This window comes from Acanthochromis polyacanthus, chromosome 9 (genome assembly GCF_021347895.1).
Source record: "Acanthochromis polyacanthus isolate Apoly-LR-REF ecotype Palm Island chromosome 9, KAUST_Apoly_ChrSc, whole genome shotgun sequence".
Classification (NCBI taxonomy): Eukaryota; Metazoa; Chordata; class Actinopteri; family Pomacentridae; genus Acanthochromis; species Acanthochromis polyacanthus.
The window spans coordinates 26,977,557-26,992,863 of record NC_067121.1 but is presented as its reverse complement, the minus strand read 5'-3'; the positions used below and the strand labels follow the sequence as shown (position 1 = coordinate 26,992,863).

General features: G+C 38.6%; 1 protein-coding gene across 1 annotated transcript; it reads right to left on the bottom strand.

Moving 5' to 3' along the window:
* Positions 1-3,229: 3,229 nt before the first annotated feature.
* On the bottom strand, positions 3,230-14,216 carry fndc7a (fibronectin type III domain containing 7a). Its single transcript, XM_051953449.1, has 14 exons — positions 14,160-14,216; positions 13,663-13,681; positions 13,038-13,295; positions 11,541-11,801; positions 10,730-10,987; positions 10,389-10,640; positions 9,431-9,685; positions 8,701-8,958; positions 6,937-7,194; positions 6,069-6,323; positions 5,637-5,900; positions 5,501-5,530; positions 4,527-4,563; positions 3,230-3,913 (listed from the first exon to the last, which is right to left on the bottom strand). Exons 1-13 carry the CDS (start codon positions 14,214-14,216, stop codon positions 4,532-4,534), a joined length of 2,457 nt encoding a protein of 818 aa, XP_051809409.1. The 3' UTR covers positions 3,230-3,913; positions 4,527-4,531.
* Positions 14,217-15,307: the final 1,091 nt, after the last annotated feature.

Here is a 15,307-nt window from a genome sequence, read left to right as displayed (position 1 = left end):
CACAGGGGTACAGCAACGCCATGTGATTATTGTACTACAGAAAAACATAAACGCAACATGGAATATTTTATTAAATTCGACCTATTATTTTTAAGAATACAAGAAAAGGCATTTTCTGTTCCACCACACAGCATCCCTACAACAGAGTGGACATGATGAAACAACAAAGTACTACTATAATGGAAATGATAATGTGCGGAAATCACAAGTTAGTAATGGTCAGACATCTGAGACACAAAGACTTAATGGGATTCTTGATGCTGCTTGTGGCCTGTTGTCTTGCTCATCTTTACTTGGTGAAGCTGAGTGGGACATTTTGAGGAACAGAATCACATTGTTGGACACTTTCAGAACATTTTGTGGCAGATTCTCCATCGTATCATGCTCTTTGAAACATCTCCTTACGTGACAAATGATGAGGTGTGGACATTCAAGTGCCTAACTGACATGCAGCATCCTGTAGCCAAGAAACCTTTTTCTTCTTTCTCTTGTCATCTGTAGCATCAGGCCATCTAAATAAATCTGATTGGACTTTTGGCTTTGTACTGGTCACACTATCAGATCTTTTCCCTTTTTATTCACAATTGGCTAAAGTGAACCCTTTTCTAAAAGGAGCAATAATAATGAGATTTTTAACTTTTACCCTAAGTCAGAAAACGAGATCATTTTCATGCTGTGCTTATGTTTTCATATTAGTTCTGTGTTGTACTTTGATTTATTGATTCACCTTACATGTTAGTGTCCATACAGGTTTCCAGGTAAGATTTAATAAAACTTATTCACGTTTTTATTACTTTTAGAGTGGACTGTAACACTCTCCTTAAATCCCTCACTGATAGGAACAACAGACAATTGCAACTCATTCTAAATGCTGCTTTCAGAATTCTGACGGACACCAACAAAGACACGCATAACTCTGATTCTTAGGTCCCTGCTCAAAACCACTAAATTTAAGCAACCTACTTATTATCTATAGTCTCTGAAATATGCTTGCTGAAGCTTTGTAGGTCTTCAAGATGTGCAGGAACGAGTCAGTGGAGTTTAGACAAGACATGATGAAATGGTGTTTAATCATTATGCTGCTGGAACCAGCTCTCTCTGGAACCTATATTTGCTCCAATTAGTCATTTTAAGTAAGCTAAAAACATCTTTTCCCCACTGCTTTTAAGTTATCAGTTTTGTATGCACTTTAATTCACTATTTTTTATTTATTTTTTCTATTGTGTTGTGTGTGTTATCTTTTGCATGTTGTTTTGCTACTGTTTCATTCTTTTTTTTATACTTTATTTTTATAGAATCAGTTATTTTACAATATATATAAAAAACACAAAAAAACCCACAAAAGGCACAGATGGGAAGAAGGAGGGGGGTGAGGCAAATCACGATGACATGTGTACACATTAAGAGGCAGGGCCAAGTCCAGAGCCAGGTGAATATAGATAGATAAGTATATCGACTCTTGCAGCTCCCTCCGATCACAATCTCTTCACTACCTCGAGGTGAGGCAAAAGTCTCCCTACTTAGGCACTTAATCAGTACCTAAAGAGTATATCCAGCAGTACGTGAGGTTAGTCCTATCCAGCAGCTGTTACCGGATCTTGTTGTGATGAAGGGGCAGTCACTCGATATTAGCTGTCCATTTCCTCCAATACGAATTAAATTTGTCCATGCACAGGTTCAAGGAGAAAGTCAGTCTTTCCATGTCATATATTTCTTTGACAATTCCAATCCACTCCTCTTTTGACAGAGGGTCCTTTAATAGCCATCTTCGTGCGATAGCTTTTTTACTGGCTACTAACATTATCTTAACCAGATATTTATCAGGAACGCTGATTGTAGGAGAGATATTACCGAGGTAGACTGTACAGAAATCAAGTTTTATCTCAAAGCCTATAATCAATTTAATTTCCTCTACTACATCCCTCCAATAAGATCGTATAATCGGACAATCCCAAAAAACATGGAAGTGATCCGCTTGAACGTTTCCACATTCTCTCCAGCACCTACCATAACTTGGCTGACCTTTCTGAAGCTGTTTAATTTTTGGAGTGATAAAAAAATCGAATTTACAAATGTTTAGCCATTCCTCTTCTGAAATTGTTGTTTGTGCTTCTCTTTCCCATTTGGATTTAATGTAAAGAGTGGAGGAGTCATTAAGTGATTGTAAACAGGAGTAGATTCGAGTAGTCAGTTTCCGGTTTAATTTAGATTTGTATGCGTCGATCAAAATATTCACTAAATCAAAATTTCCTTCCTCTGTTGTCTTTATATCACGGTTAGAATGGGTTCTAACTTGAAGGTATCTGAAGAAGTCTTCGTTTTCTAAGTTGTAGTTATCTTTAAATTTTTGAAAACTGTCTCGTCTCCCTTTATCAGAGATAAGACAATACACTGTGATGCCTTGAGAAAGCCATTGTTTGAAACGCCCAACCAACTGGACGCTACTGCTTTATTCAATCACTTTTACTTATTCTTTAAAAAAATATACACTTTATTGAACTCAAAATTTTAATTATTTTATTTTATTCTGCTGTATTTTGTATTTTATCTTGTACATTTTCCTTTTTTTGTAACCTCACCCTGTAAAGCATCGTAATATGAATGTATGATGAGTGTGTCTGTTTGCTGTGCTAAAGTGTGCTCACTTTAAAGGTTTTTAATTCAAATGAATTCAATCACATAATTAATCCTGCAAATGCCATTCTCAGATTCATTCTGCCCATATTATTAAGAGCTTGCAATAATGTAAGAGAGAATTTATGTTTATTTCATCACGACTGAACAGTTTTGATGTTGTGTTTTTTAATATTTTGATATTATGGTCACTTGAGTTTGTGCTTCTTAATTTGATCCTAAGGTTTCCTGTCATCTCACCAATCTGCCTGCCATTGATGCAGCAGACATTATTATCCATTTTTGTGCTTAAATGCAAACAAAACTGGTATTTCACATTAATATTTAATTATTCAGCTGGGTATGTCTTTACCTGAATTCAAACTTCGAATAAAACACAGTGACAGTAAGTTCAGACAGAGACACTTGGGTCAGGTACACAACTTTTAAGGTCAAGGACAGTTGGCTCTGTAACCGGTTTGCTGTATGAGTAAGATCCATCTTAGGAAGCCTCTCTGATCACTGGATTATTTTGGAGGACTGAGCTCACTAATCAAACCACCCACACCACAACAAAACATCTGTCCTCTATGAAGACGACTGGCTGCACACCGCATTGAAATGCCAAAACATTGTGCTTTATTGTTCTCATCTGTCAACTTGGAGCAAACAAATCCAATGCAAGCAACACTGAACCTATTTCCAGCATTATGATCAGATGTATCATCCACAGGACTTGCCACGCATGACTCCAGGCGAACGAGATGGATTCCTGCTGCCCCGCTTTCAGACTGACCCCGATCTGAGTCACCGAGAGTCAGCTTCACAGCCAGGAGTCATACGGTTTCAGACTGCAGCCGTATGGAGGTCTTCTACTTGGAGAAGTCCTAAGGTATTGTTTGTATTTTGCCATTTAATGATCACTGCCATGATTTTATTTATGTGAATGAGGGGTCTTAGTGTAAAGTTTAAAGTTCTGTTTCTTTTTCATTTTCAGTAAATCTCATTAAAATTACATCCAGCACAACTGAAAGCAAAAACAATCAGGCATGCATCTCTTCTTTATCAAGTAGCAAAATCTCGAATAAACACCCACAGTTATTATAATTCCCCAAAACCCTCATTTCACGTTGAATTGTATAGCTTTAGCTTTGCTTTTCATATTTCTTAGAGTTTTTTTCTTGCGAACAGTTCAACATAGCAGAGCAATTCCTAAATATTTGGGTATATTAAACCTTTAGTTTCATTATTGTAAACACGTTCCTCTTCTTCCTCTTGTGTCAGTGGTGGCAGGTGTTCACTGTAGGGCAAGAAAGATGAGAGAAAAAATCAAACTAAACAGGGTTAGTACCTCCAGTATGCTCCAAACTAATCCATCATACTAATGGCTGTTTTGTGCAAACAAGAATCCTATCATGTCCTTGGAGAAACTTTATAAACTAGAGACACTGAGTACAGAGTAAAGGGCTGTTAAATATCATCTTACAGCCGCTTATCACGGACACAATAATGTTCCAGCAGCAGATTTTCATCTACATTTACCCGAGTCACGTTCTTCTCATTCTTGTTCATGTTTTAGAGACAGACGTGCATCCATAGAAGTCAAAGGCGATGACTGATAAAGATCAGTCTAACCGGTGCTGCTCCCTCTTGTTCCATTTAAACATTCCCTTCTATTCTATCTGTGGTACAATCACTTTATGAGCCCTGACATGCTGTCACAAGATACCCTTCAAGCTGTGACAATGGATGTGAAAGCAACTTTTATCAATTTCTTTCACGTGTTCACATTTAATACCCTAGTTTACAGGAAAGCACATGGATTACTTTTTTCCCTCAGGCTGTTACATAATGATGTTTTCGTGTGACCTAAGGTAAAATGATCGGCGATCTGGATAGAAAAATGAACTCACCACGTTTAATTCATTCTTCGTTTGCCATGAGAGATCACTTAAGGAAGAGGGAGATGACATGTCAGTGCAGTAGGTATTTTCAAGCATTTCATAAATAAGAAATCTGCTGCTTCCTTTCCTTGCTAACAATTAAATGACTGATATCAATCTCAAGTCTGTACGGTGAATATGAAGCTCCAGCCAACAGCTGATTAACTTGGAAACATCAAAGTGATGACAAAATGTCTGAATTTTGATGTCCATATTCATTATAAACAAAACTATATGATGTTTTTCTTCTTTCTGTTTCTGTAAGGATTCAGCTAACAAAAATAGGGCCGTCACAGTATGAGATTTTTATGATGTAATAATCACGATAATAATAATAATCATGGGATCTTTCTGCATAATTTAATTGATAATATTACATTTAAAATAAATTCATTTTGTTATATCAGATGTAATAAGAAAAATTCAAATAAGAAAAAAATCACAGTAAAAATACTATTATACTATGTATAGAAAATTTGAAAAAGCCAATAATAACAATGAAATCAGTCATGTTTATATGCTTATTGTGTGTTTTGTTGCTTTTTTGGCAAATTAAATAATGAAATACACTCAAGACATGAGTGTAGGGACGTGAGGAAAGCCTATAACTATAACTGTGTGGTATGTTGTTGCTATGTTGCTGGATTTTTAATAATATATGTGTATTATTGACATGATATAAAAGTTTCTTAGTTGATTAGTCATCATCAGTGCCGGGACATCATGAGACCCCTAAACCAGTTACAACATGTTAATAAGTAACATTTGAAGTTGCTCCTATGCTATCAGGCTAGCTGTTTGCCTATTTTTTAGTCTTTATGCTAAGCTAAGCTAAACAGCTCCTTCACTATACAGCAATAAGAGTGCCCATGACATAACATGTACAGTACGCCATTAACTGCAGCAAACCAGAATCAGAAGCTGATAGTTTGAGTGATACTTACTCATACCCGCATTACTTCCTGGGCAGGGAACTGAGAATAGAAATAAGACAAGCTCATGAGCAGCGTTTACAACAGACTCTTGCATTTTCTACACTAATTTAAATGTGTCATATAAATCATCTCCACTGTGACCCACCTGAGTACCACCTGGCCTGACAGAAGACCACTATGGTCCCGTCATGACCCACCGGTGCCACCACCACGGTGTAGACGTCTCCACACGGGCCCTCCTCCATGTCACAGTACATGCTGCCTGCAGCTGCCGTGCAGGTGTTGTTGGCTCTGGTTCCAGACAGCTGTACTGTGTGATTGTAGACCTGAGTGCCCAAAGAACGCCAGTATACTCTGAGGGTGTTGTTGCTCCTGCGATAGAGCTTGACGCCTGTTGGACAGCAGGCACCTAGAACAAAGAGAAAGTATTATTTACTTCAATATGTAAAATATATTTTACTTTCATAGGGTTGCTAACAGTGAGCAGATTCTACTTTATGCCATGTTATCTAATGTATGAACTTTTCTCCTCCACTGTATTTATGTTACAAATATACAAGTATGTATTTGTCCTCACTGGATGAGAATCCTTTATACAAGCACTCTGACTTGTGCCCTGAGCTGCTGATGGCTTCCAGGTAAACGCTGTAGTTGGTGCCACAAGTGATGCAGCCCATCAGGCAGTGTGTGTCCAGAGTGTGGCATGAGGCGTGTCCTCGAAGGGACGTCAGGGCAACAACGTAGGAGCGAGCCCCGTGGCCAGCAGACCACGTCACGTTGGTCATAGCCTGGGTGACCTGGGTCACATTCACATACATGGGACAGCAAGGACCTGGGGAAGAGATATACAGAGCTATGATTAATTGTGTTGAGGTTTGGGGAAAGACATACAGAACAAATATAGACCCTATAATTGAACTCTAGAAAAGAGTTATTAGAATAATAAATAAAGCTTCCTATCATGAAACTACTAGTAAGGTATTTATAGAGTCTTGAACCTTAAAAGTTTTTAGATATTGTGTACTTAAAAACATTAGAAATACTATTTCGAGTAAAGAATAAAAGTCTTCCAACCTGTAGTCATCATTTTTTTTTAAATTAAGAGAAAAAAATCATTTAAGAGGGCTGGGTGTCTTTGAAAGTCTTCATTTCATACTGTTAGAAAAGGACTTCTACAGATTGGAACCCCATTGCCCATAAGGACCTGACTTTTATGTGTTTTTTTACACTGCTTATGTAGCACTCAAACATATTGCACTATTGAAAGCAGCCTACACCTGTAACCTGAAAGACATACGCTTTGTTTTCTGTAAATGAGAAAACATATAAAAAACTAATCATATATCAATCATTAACATATAAATAAGGGGTGTTTGTGTAAATCTGAATATGGGCCATATAAACGTAACATTTAAATGCAGTAATAACCAGTCATGAGGTGGTACCTGTTTCCAGAATTTTACTGAACCCAGGCAGACTTTTCCCCGCTGCCGAGGTGGCCACCACTGTCACTTCATAGGTCTTGCCACAGGGCAGCTGTGTGAGCTCACAGTAGTCATTTGTCGAGTGGCAAGTGTGTCTGTCATAGCGTCCGGTGGCTGTGACGGTGTAATTTGTATCGCCTGTGTTGGGGTTTGTGATAAGGACTTTGTATGTGGAGTTGTTGACCTGAGCCAAACTCATGATCTCTGGAGTGCATGGAGCTGCAAGAAAGAAATCAAAAATACGTTATTGTAGAGAGAGAAATTATGTTAAATTAATACTTTCACAATTTGGGAAATACACTGATTCGCTCTGTAGAAAGAGCGTTTGACAAAATCAATACCCCTCCTACATTTGTATGGTCAATTTGAAGTCACCCTGTGTAGCAGGTTAGCTTAGCTTAGCATAAATGCTGGAAACAGAACATTAGAAAATCTAGTCTGGCTCTCTTCACAGGCAGCAAACTTTGAAAGCTCTCTAATTAACATATTACCTCTAAATCTGTACAAAAAGAAATAAATAGAAACAACTTTTACAGGGTTCTTCTCCCTCCATTTCCACTCTTGCCTCTCTAGTGAGGTAGCATTTGAATGCCAACAGGAGAGAGGTATCAGTCATCATAGCTACAGTGTCTGTAGAAAGTCTTCACTTTCTTCGAAGCTTTTCCTTCCTATTGATTTTCAACACTGAATCATGGCAAATTTAGGCTTTTTTGACAGGAATTTTTTAAAAAAGATTATTTTACGTCAAAGTGAAATGGATTTTTACAAAATAATGTACATTCATTTCAAATATAAACAGTAAAATAAGTGATTTCACAAGTATGTATGCTCTTTTTTTAAACACAGGTGTAGCCAGTTGGATCGAGAAGTGACACAACTTAGTGAGATGAAGATTATGTGAGAGCAGCGAATGTGTCTCATGTGACTGTATTATGAAGAAACCTGAATCTGGGAGATCCAGTCTTTGACCAATCAGTAGTCTTAGTTTTAACTACACCATGATGACAAGAAAACACTCAAAGTAACACCATAAAAAGGTTATAGAAAAGCATTAGTCAGGGAATGATATGGAAAATCCCTTGGAGTACAATTAAAGGTACCATTAGCAAATGGAAGGAATATATAGCAGGCTGTCCTCAAAAACTAAAAAGTGACTAGTGAGGAAGGACACCAAGACACCTATGACTCCTCTCAATGAGTTATAGGAGATGGAAAACTGGATTTCACCAGTCAAAACTTTATGGGAGGGTGGCAAAGAGACAATCACTGTTGAAAAAAGCCCAACTAGAGTTCACTGGAAGGAATGTTAGGGACTAAATTCAATTGGAAGACGTCTTTTTTGGTATGTTGAGACATCACACCAGATGCTGTGTTAGGCAGACAACAAACTCTGCACATCATCACAAACACAGAACTCCCACCATGAAGCATTCAAACTTGGTATCATCTGTCTTCACTTTGACAATAAAGAGTCTTTTTGTTGTAAATTCTTGACATAAAAAGCCCAGTCTTATTTACCGTACTTTGGCTCAAAGATGAAAAGCGTTTTTAGGCACTGTAATGCTCAGCAAGAAAGGGATAATTTCATGCCTTACTGTCTTGGATATTGTAACTTTATTAGCTTATTTCAAAGGATTATCTTCCCTTCTTCTCTTATAAGTGTGTGTCCAGGCAAATGTGTGTTCATAGTGAAGGATGTCACTACAAAATATCTCCAATCTGTACCCGTTTCATGTATCTGTGCTTTGCAGGTGGTGTTGCATCCTCGTAACTCGCAGCACGACGTCACTGTCACGGCGTAACCTGTGTTGCACTTCAGATCTGACAGAGCACACACTGGTGATGTGTCGTTGCAGTGGATGACCTCGTGAGTCTCTGCTGCTGTCGTCTTGTACAGCTCGGACCCTTTGACAGGCGACCACATGATCTCCAGGGTCTCGGTAGAAACCAGCTTTATGGTAACATCATGTGGACAACAAGGAACTGGAGGAGAGGAGAAATGCAAAGAAAGGTGAAAAATATAACTAACAAAAAAAATATCTATATATATATAAAACTTTTCCCATCGTGACATTTAAAAATATCTGAGTTAAAACGGTATATTTTTGCAACAATGCCAAGGTGGAGATGTCAGTGAAGATTGTAGATTTTCGAAAAAGCCCTTGAGCCATAAGCTATGTCAGATAACAAACCAGAAATGTTAGAATCCGAAAGGGGCAATGTAGCTTTTAGGGTTTCTTCAATTAAAGGGGTTGTTCAGTAACTACAAGTGAAATTTTAGATGTTTAAGTATGTTTTACAAAATGGTTGCCATTAATGTAAAGTACACAGAATACTTCTTTGAATCCTGTAAAGATATTAGATGGATGGATGGTTGTTAGTAGATGCTATACAGTTGTATGACTGTATCTGTTGTGCTACTGTATACGCAGGCGCTTCTGTGTGATGCTCCTACTGGTGGTGTAGTTGCGGACGTGTGCGAAAAGGCTGGATCCGGCCTGGTTGTGGGGGAACACGCTGGTGAGGTAGGTGTAGCCACACATGCAGAAGAATTGACAGGTGGTTTCGGTGGTGTTGCATGAGTGCTCCGCCCCGTCGTCCCTTTTTATGTAAGTGATGTAGTGCTCCACCAGCGGTACACTGTCCCACATCACTGAGCAGTTACCAGCTGTGGGCTCCTCCACCCAGATGTTCTCTGGAGGACATGGATCTGTGAGAGAAAGACATTTCCCAATAAGCCGAAACTCTCTTTTGACCCTCCTGTTGTCCTCATTTACGGGCACCAAAAAATGTTGTTTCCTTGTCTGAAAAAAATCAGCAAAAAGATTCCCAGAATTTCTGAAAATTTGCAAAACCTTCAGGAAGAAAATTCCAGTAATTCCTTAAAAGGTTCCCTTAAAAATGTATTTTAAAAAAATAAAAATTTAGCTATAAAACTCTTGTGAATGTTCTCAAAAAATGAGTAAAAATCTTCCCCAAAAAAATCCTAAACATATCTAAAGTGATCACATATATATCTGTAAAACTTCTAATATTTTCTTAAGAACATTCACATAAAAATCAACCAAAATCCAGCGAATTTCTCTGGATTTTGGTTGATTTTTTTTTGTGAATGTTCTTAAGTAACATTTTTAACATTTCTTTTTTTCCACCAAAAAATGTTTCCCAAAAATGTTGAAAATGTGGACATCAGAAGTTCACTATCAAAATATATATTTTGCCCACATTTTCAAGCTTTAAAACGGGTCAATTTTGACCCGCAGCACAACTCAAAGGTTAAACATAAATTATGTGGTAAATGTACTGGCAGAATCTGTAATATGTAGCATTCTTTAATGAAAACATGAGGGTATGTAAACTTATGAGCACAGCTGTATATAAGTGTGCTACAAGTGTCTGTGTGATGTACCCACATGTAATGTAGGTAACCGGTTGTGAAGGGCTGCTGGGTCCAGCGTCATTATACGCTACGACAGTGACGGAGCGATTCTGGCCGCATTCCGCAGGTATAATGAAACAGTGATTGCTTTGGCTAGAACAGTTTTTGCCGTTGGACGTCAAGGCCACGTAGATCCTCGCGCCCTGCACGGACAACCAGTACACAGCGATGCCAAGAGACCGACCCTGCGTCATCTGGACGTGGGTCACATCTGGGGTTGAAGGACCTGGAAATGACAAGCGACACCGTCTGCTACAACCATGTGACCACCGAGCTGATGCTGCTGCGGGTTCTTGTTGTTATTCTTCATCTTACGTGTGATCTGGCAGACGGTGAGGTCGTCACCGGTGCGGCCCTCGGCATCCCAGGCCGTGCCCTTGATGCAGTACAGAGTTCCTGGTGTGAGGTTGTCAAAAACCACCATGGTGTCGGTGGTGTTGCGCTTGAGGCGGGTGCTGGAGCCTTGCTGGAAGAGGCAGAGCGTGTAGAAAACGGCGTGCTCCACACGTGGCCAGGTCACATTGATGGTGTTGTTGGTGGGGGCGTCCGTCTCCAATTCTGGCGCCATCACAACTACAGAGTCAGAGGGGAATAAGTGGAATTAAAAAACAAAAAGGGAAGGAATTGACAAACACAATGTCTTACTTCAGCCCTCCCTTTGCCGTTTTTTTTAGTATGTGTGAAATGGAAACAATTTTGCTGGGGTCATATTACAATCAGTTCTCCTTCAGGAAGGGAGACAGCCTAGTTCTCATGGTTTCTCTTTTCATTTTCTGAAAATGCTGTAGTGCAGAGGGATGGATACAGTTTCCACCGTCCTGCTTTGGCTGCAAAGCGTAGAGACCCAGTGACAATGGACAGTGAAATGACAAGCCGTTATGGCCGGCGGAGTAAGATAACAACTTATTGTTATAAAGGAACAACAGAAAGACAGCGTTTCACTCTTCAGACACTGATTAGCATCTTCAGTAAACTCCTACTAACCTGTAGTGTCTAGACAAGTGAAAGGGGATGAAGATTTAGTAAGAAATTTTGTCAATAGTAACAACAATAAAAGAGGTCTTCTATCGGTGTTGGGAACGCTCAGGTCATGGTGTGTGGTGTGGTACAACACGTTCTCTCGTACCTGTCCTGTTCTCAGTGGCGAGTGACGGCTGACTCCTCCTTCCAGAGTTGACGGAAATGACTCTCAGGATGTAGTCTGTGTAGGGCTGAAGCTGCCGAATGGTGCCCGGAGAACTACTCACATTGGTCTCAGAGAAGAAATCACCTGACCTCGACTCTGCCCTCAGGAGGTAGTTGGTCGCCCCGGCAACCTCTGTGAACTCAACAGTGATGCTGTCGCTTTTTTTGGAGTAGGCCTCCTCAATGCTCGGTACCTCAGGAGCTAAAGAGCACATGACAGACAGATGAATGGCAAAATAAAAGCCTTTAAAACAGAGTTAAGTTACGTTAATAGAGTGCTGTTATGCCCTTATATGATATTATAAATGGTCGAATGTAACAGAGAACATTTACAGGCCTACTCTATTTACACAGTTATAAAGAATGTATATATGTTATTTTATTAGTATTTCTCATACTTTTATTATAGCTCACATGACTGAAAATTTTTTAACTGTAATTTTGAAATTATCTGCAGTTGTTTTACAGATTTCCTGGAGTAACTATTTGCAAGTTGTATTCAGATGTTCACCATAAAAGATTGGCCAAAACTGTAAATAACATCCATTTAAAAAAAACTTAAAATTAAAACACTATTTTTTTACTATTATAAAAATCTGAAAAAATATTGTGAATGTACACATAAATAGAAAAATTACAGAAAAAAAGTATTGATGTAGATGTTGCCTCAAAAAATCAGATCAAAACTGTACATAATGTACACATAAAAATATATGTATTTGACAAAAAGTAATTTTTTTTTTTTACTATTCTTGGCTTTAAAACTACATAAAATTAAATTATTTTCACAGTTTTTGAGCTTTGCAGTATTACACCGTTTTCTGTTGCATTTTTTCTGGAATCCTTGCTGCCTGATTTTAAGTGGGTTTTTTTTTTACCAGATTTTTTCATATTGTTAAATAATAATCATTTGTAGTTAGTTTACAGATTACAATTTTATTTGCAAAATAAGAGAATATTTTATAAATATGTGTTGAACCCATCTCATTATTAATTTTTTGGTCTGTCAAAAAAAGGAAAAAAATCTCCAGTGAAGTCTGCACCCAAACATATTCAGTTTAATGATGTGTAACAAAAAACAATTGGAGAAGCTGGTGCACTTTTAAATTATCCTGCTATGATTCACTGCAACATTCTGATCAAGTGTTTTAGCTCTATTATAAATATGAGGCTTGTCTTTGAATAAAACTGCCAAACAATGCATTAAACCTTCAAAATCAAGTCCCTCCATAGTTAGAACTGCCATGTATAACTTAGAATGCTGGACTTTTACTCATAGTGGAGCATTTCTGTAACGTGGAATAGCCTCTTTTACTTCTTCCACCACTAAAAATTTCCCATGAAGTTTGAGTGTGTCCACATTTGTACTTTCATGTGTTATAAAGAACCTGCATTGCCACCAGGAGTCAGTTTCACTCTCTCTGCTGCAGCTACTGACCTGTTGTCACCTCAATGTCTGCACTGCTGAGGACATTGCCGTCATTGTCCATGGCCTCCAGCATCACAGTGTATACTGTGTTTGGTGACATAGAGTTAACTGAGCCTAACACCGTGTTGCCACTGAACTGGGCGAACACCAGTTGTCCTGGAGAGTTCTTGGGGATCACTGTGATCTTGTAGGAGTTGGCACCGGCGGGGAAGCTCCACTGCACGGCTAAACTCTTTGATGTCACCGTAAACACCGACAGCGTGATGTCTGAATGAGATGAAGAAGAAAAGAAAGACTGGAATGGATTCAAAACGACTTAGAGGTGCTGTTAGATATACACTACTGGTCAATTTTTGGACACACTTTCTCTTTCAGTGGTTTTTATTTAATTATTTTCTACATTTTAGATTAATAATGAAGACATCAAAACTATAAAAGAATACATGTGGAATTATGTTGAAGACAAATAGCGTTAATCTTAAGTATAAGGTAGAAAATAATACAAATAAATAAAAAGCATTGAATGACAGGGTGTGTCCAAACTTTTGGCTACATGAAATGTCTGGTGTTGCATTTACAAAATACTGTTGATCATTTCTGCATGTAAAAGAAAATATGAAAGAAGATCACTTACCATTCTGAGCTGTGCATATCTGAAAACCACAAAACATGGCAGGTTAATGAATGAAACGTGGAAATACCTTGATGACAACTGACAGGAAATACACTGTTTTCAAGACAAGGACATCATTCCAAGGGTAGCAAGCTGTTGGTATTTCACATTATATCCTGAGGCAAATTATGCCCTGTATCATATTCTCAGAGCACGAGAGGCAGCAGGCTGCACATTACCTTCACTCAACACAGATTTCAGGACTGGTCAGCGCAGGTATTTCTTTCAGGTCGGAATGAATTTGTCTATTGAGCTAAGGTTGGGCATGCCACGCGCACTTGTTGAAAGCAGCGACACTCAAAAGAGCCAGTGTTCGTATATTTCGTCCTTTAAACATGGTTTAGTCAGATGTAAAATTTCCTTAACATCGAAGAAAGAGAAACATGCAACTGCTTCACATTTAGTATGTTAAGATTGCTCTTTGTGGTGCATTGTTACTCAAATTAATCATCACCTACCTCTGTGATAGTTAATAAAAGCAAAAGTTTCAGCATCTTTAACTGCATTGTCCCCATGCCTTCCTCTGTTGTCCTGCTGAGCCTGGAGGCCAGACGTGTGATGCTGTTTCTCAAAGTGACTTCAGGGCAGCAGCTCAGGCTTAGATTTAACTTTTTTTTTCTCCCCCTCCTCTCTCCCTTCCTCTCTCAGATGAAGCGACAGGTGCTTTATTGTTTCAGCAAAATACCAAAGAGCCCAAAGGCTGTAACTCCTCCCCTCAGGGGTGTTTGGGTGGCCTATCAGAGCGCGAGATGGGAGCTCACCTTTGTGAGATTAGGACTTTGATAAAGAGAAAGATTTACATTAAAAGCTGTTCATGCTTTGTTTGTGCAACCATTCAATTGAAATACATTAATTGGTGTGAATTACATTCTGCAAGTTAAATGTTTTGCATTCACCAGTGAAATTCTGCTAGCATCCCAGCTGAGAAATATGAACGTGTTATATAAAGAAACAACTTGATACAAGTGATGACCTGCTTCTGTTGTTTGGTGACTGGAAGGAAGTTAAAGCTTATTGGCTGGTTAAGGTTTCAGCAGGACAGTATTTGATTTCTCCTGATTTTCTGTCTTGTGATATCTCGTGATCGATGACACCTGCTTTTGAGTAACTGGTCATGCTGTCCTCAATTTGTCAATGTCTGAGTTTACACAGATTTATCAGGTCATCAAGAGCGCTGATGATTTGATTACTGTAAATATAGGCATTGTGGTTTAGTTCATTTTGGAAGACTGTTGCTCTACAGTATACAACACATTTATTTTCTCTAACACACGTGTTGTTAATTGTATATTTTTAAAGTTATTTTTGATTTCTGGAGTGTTTTTGTGCTGACTTGAATCAGACAGTGGACAGAGGTAGGAAATGTGGACTAAAAAGTAAAGGAATGACAAGGCGACAGGAAATCAAAGCAGGGACTCACTACTCAGGACATACACAACCATCTGAGATCAACCAGAACCACCCAGCTATCAGGTCATCCCTTAAGTGCAGTAAATTTTCCCGCTTCAGAGTCACCTGAGGCTAGGATTCACTGCCACTCTCTAACGAACAAATAAGCAGAAACAAACTGGCTTAAGTAACCACATAGAAAACTGGTTTGGTACAT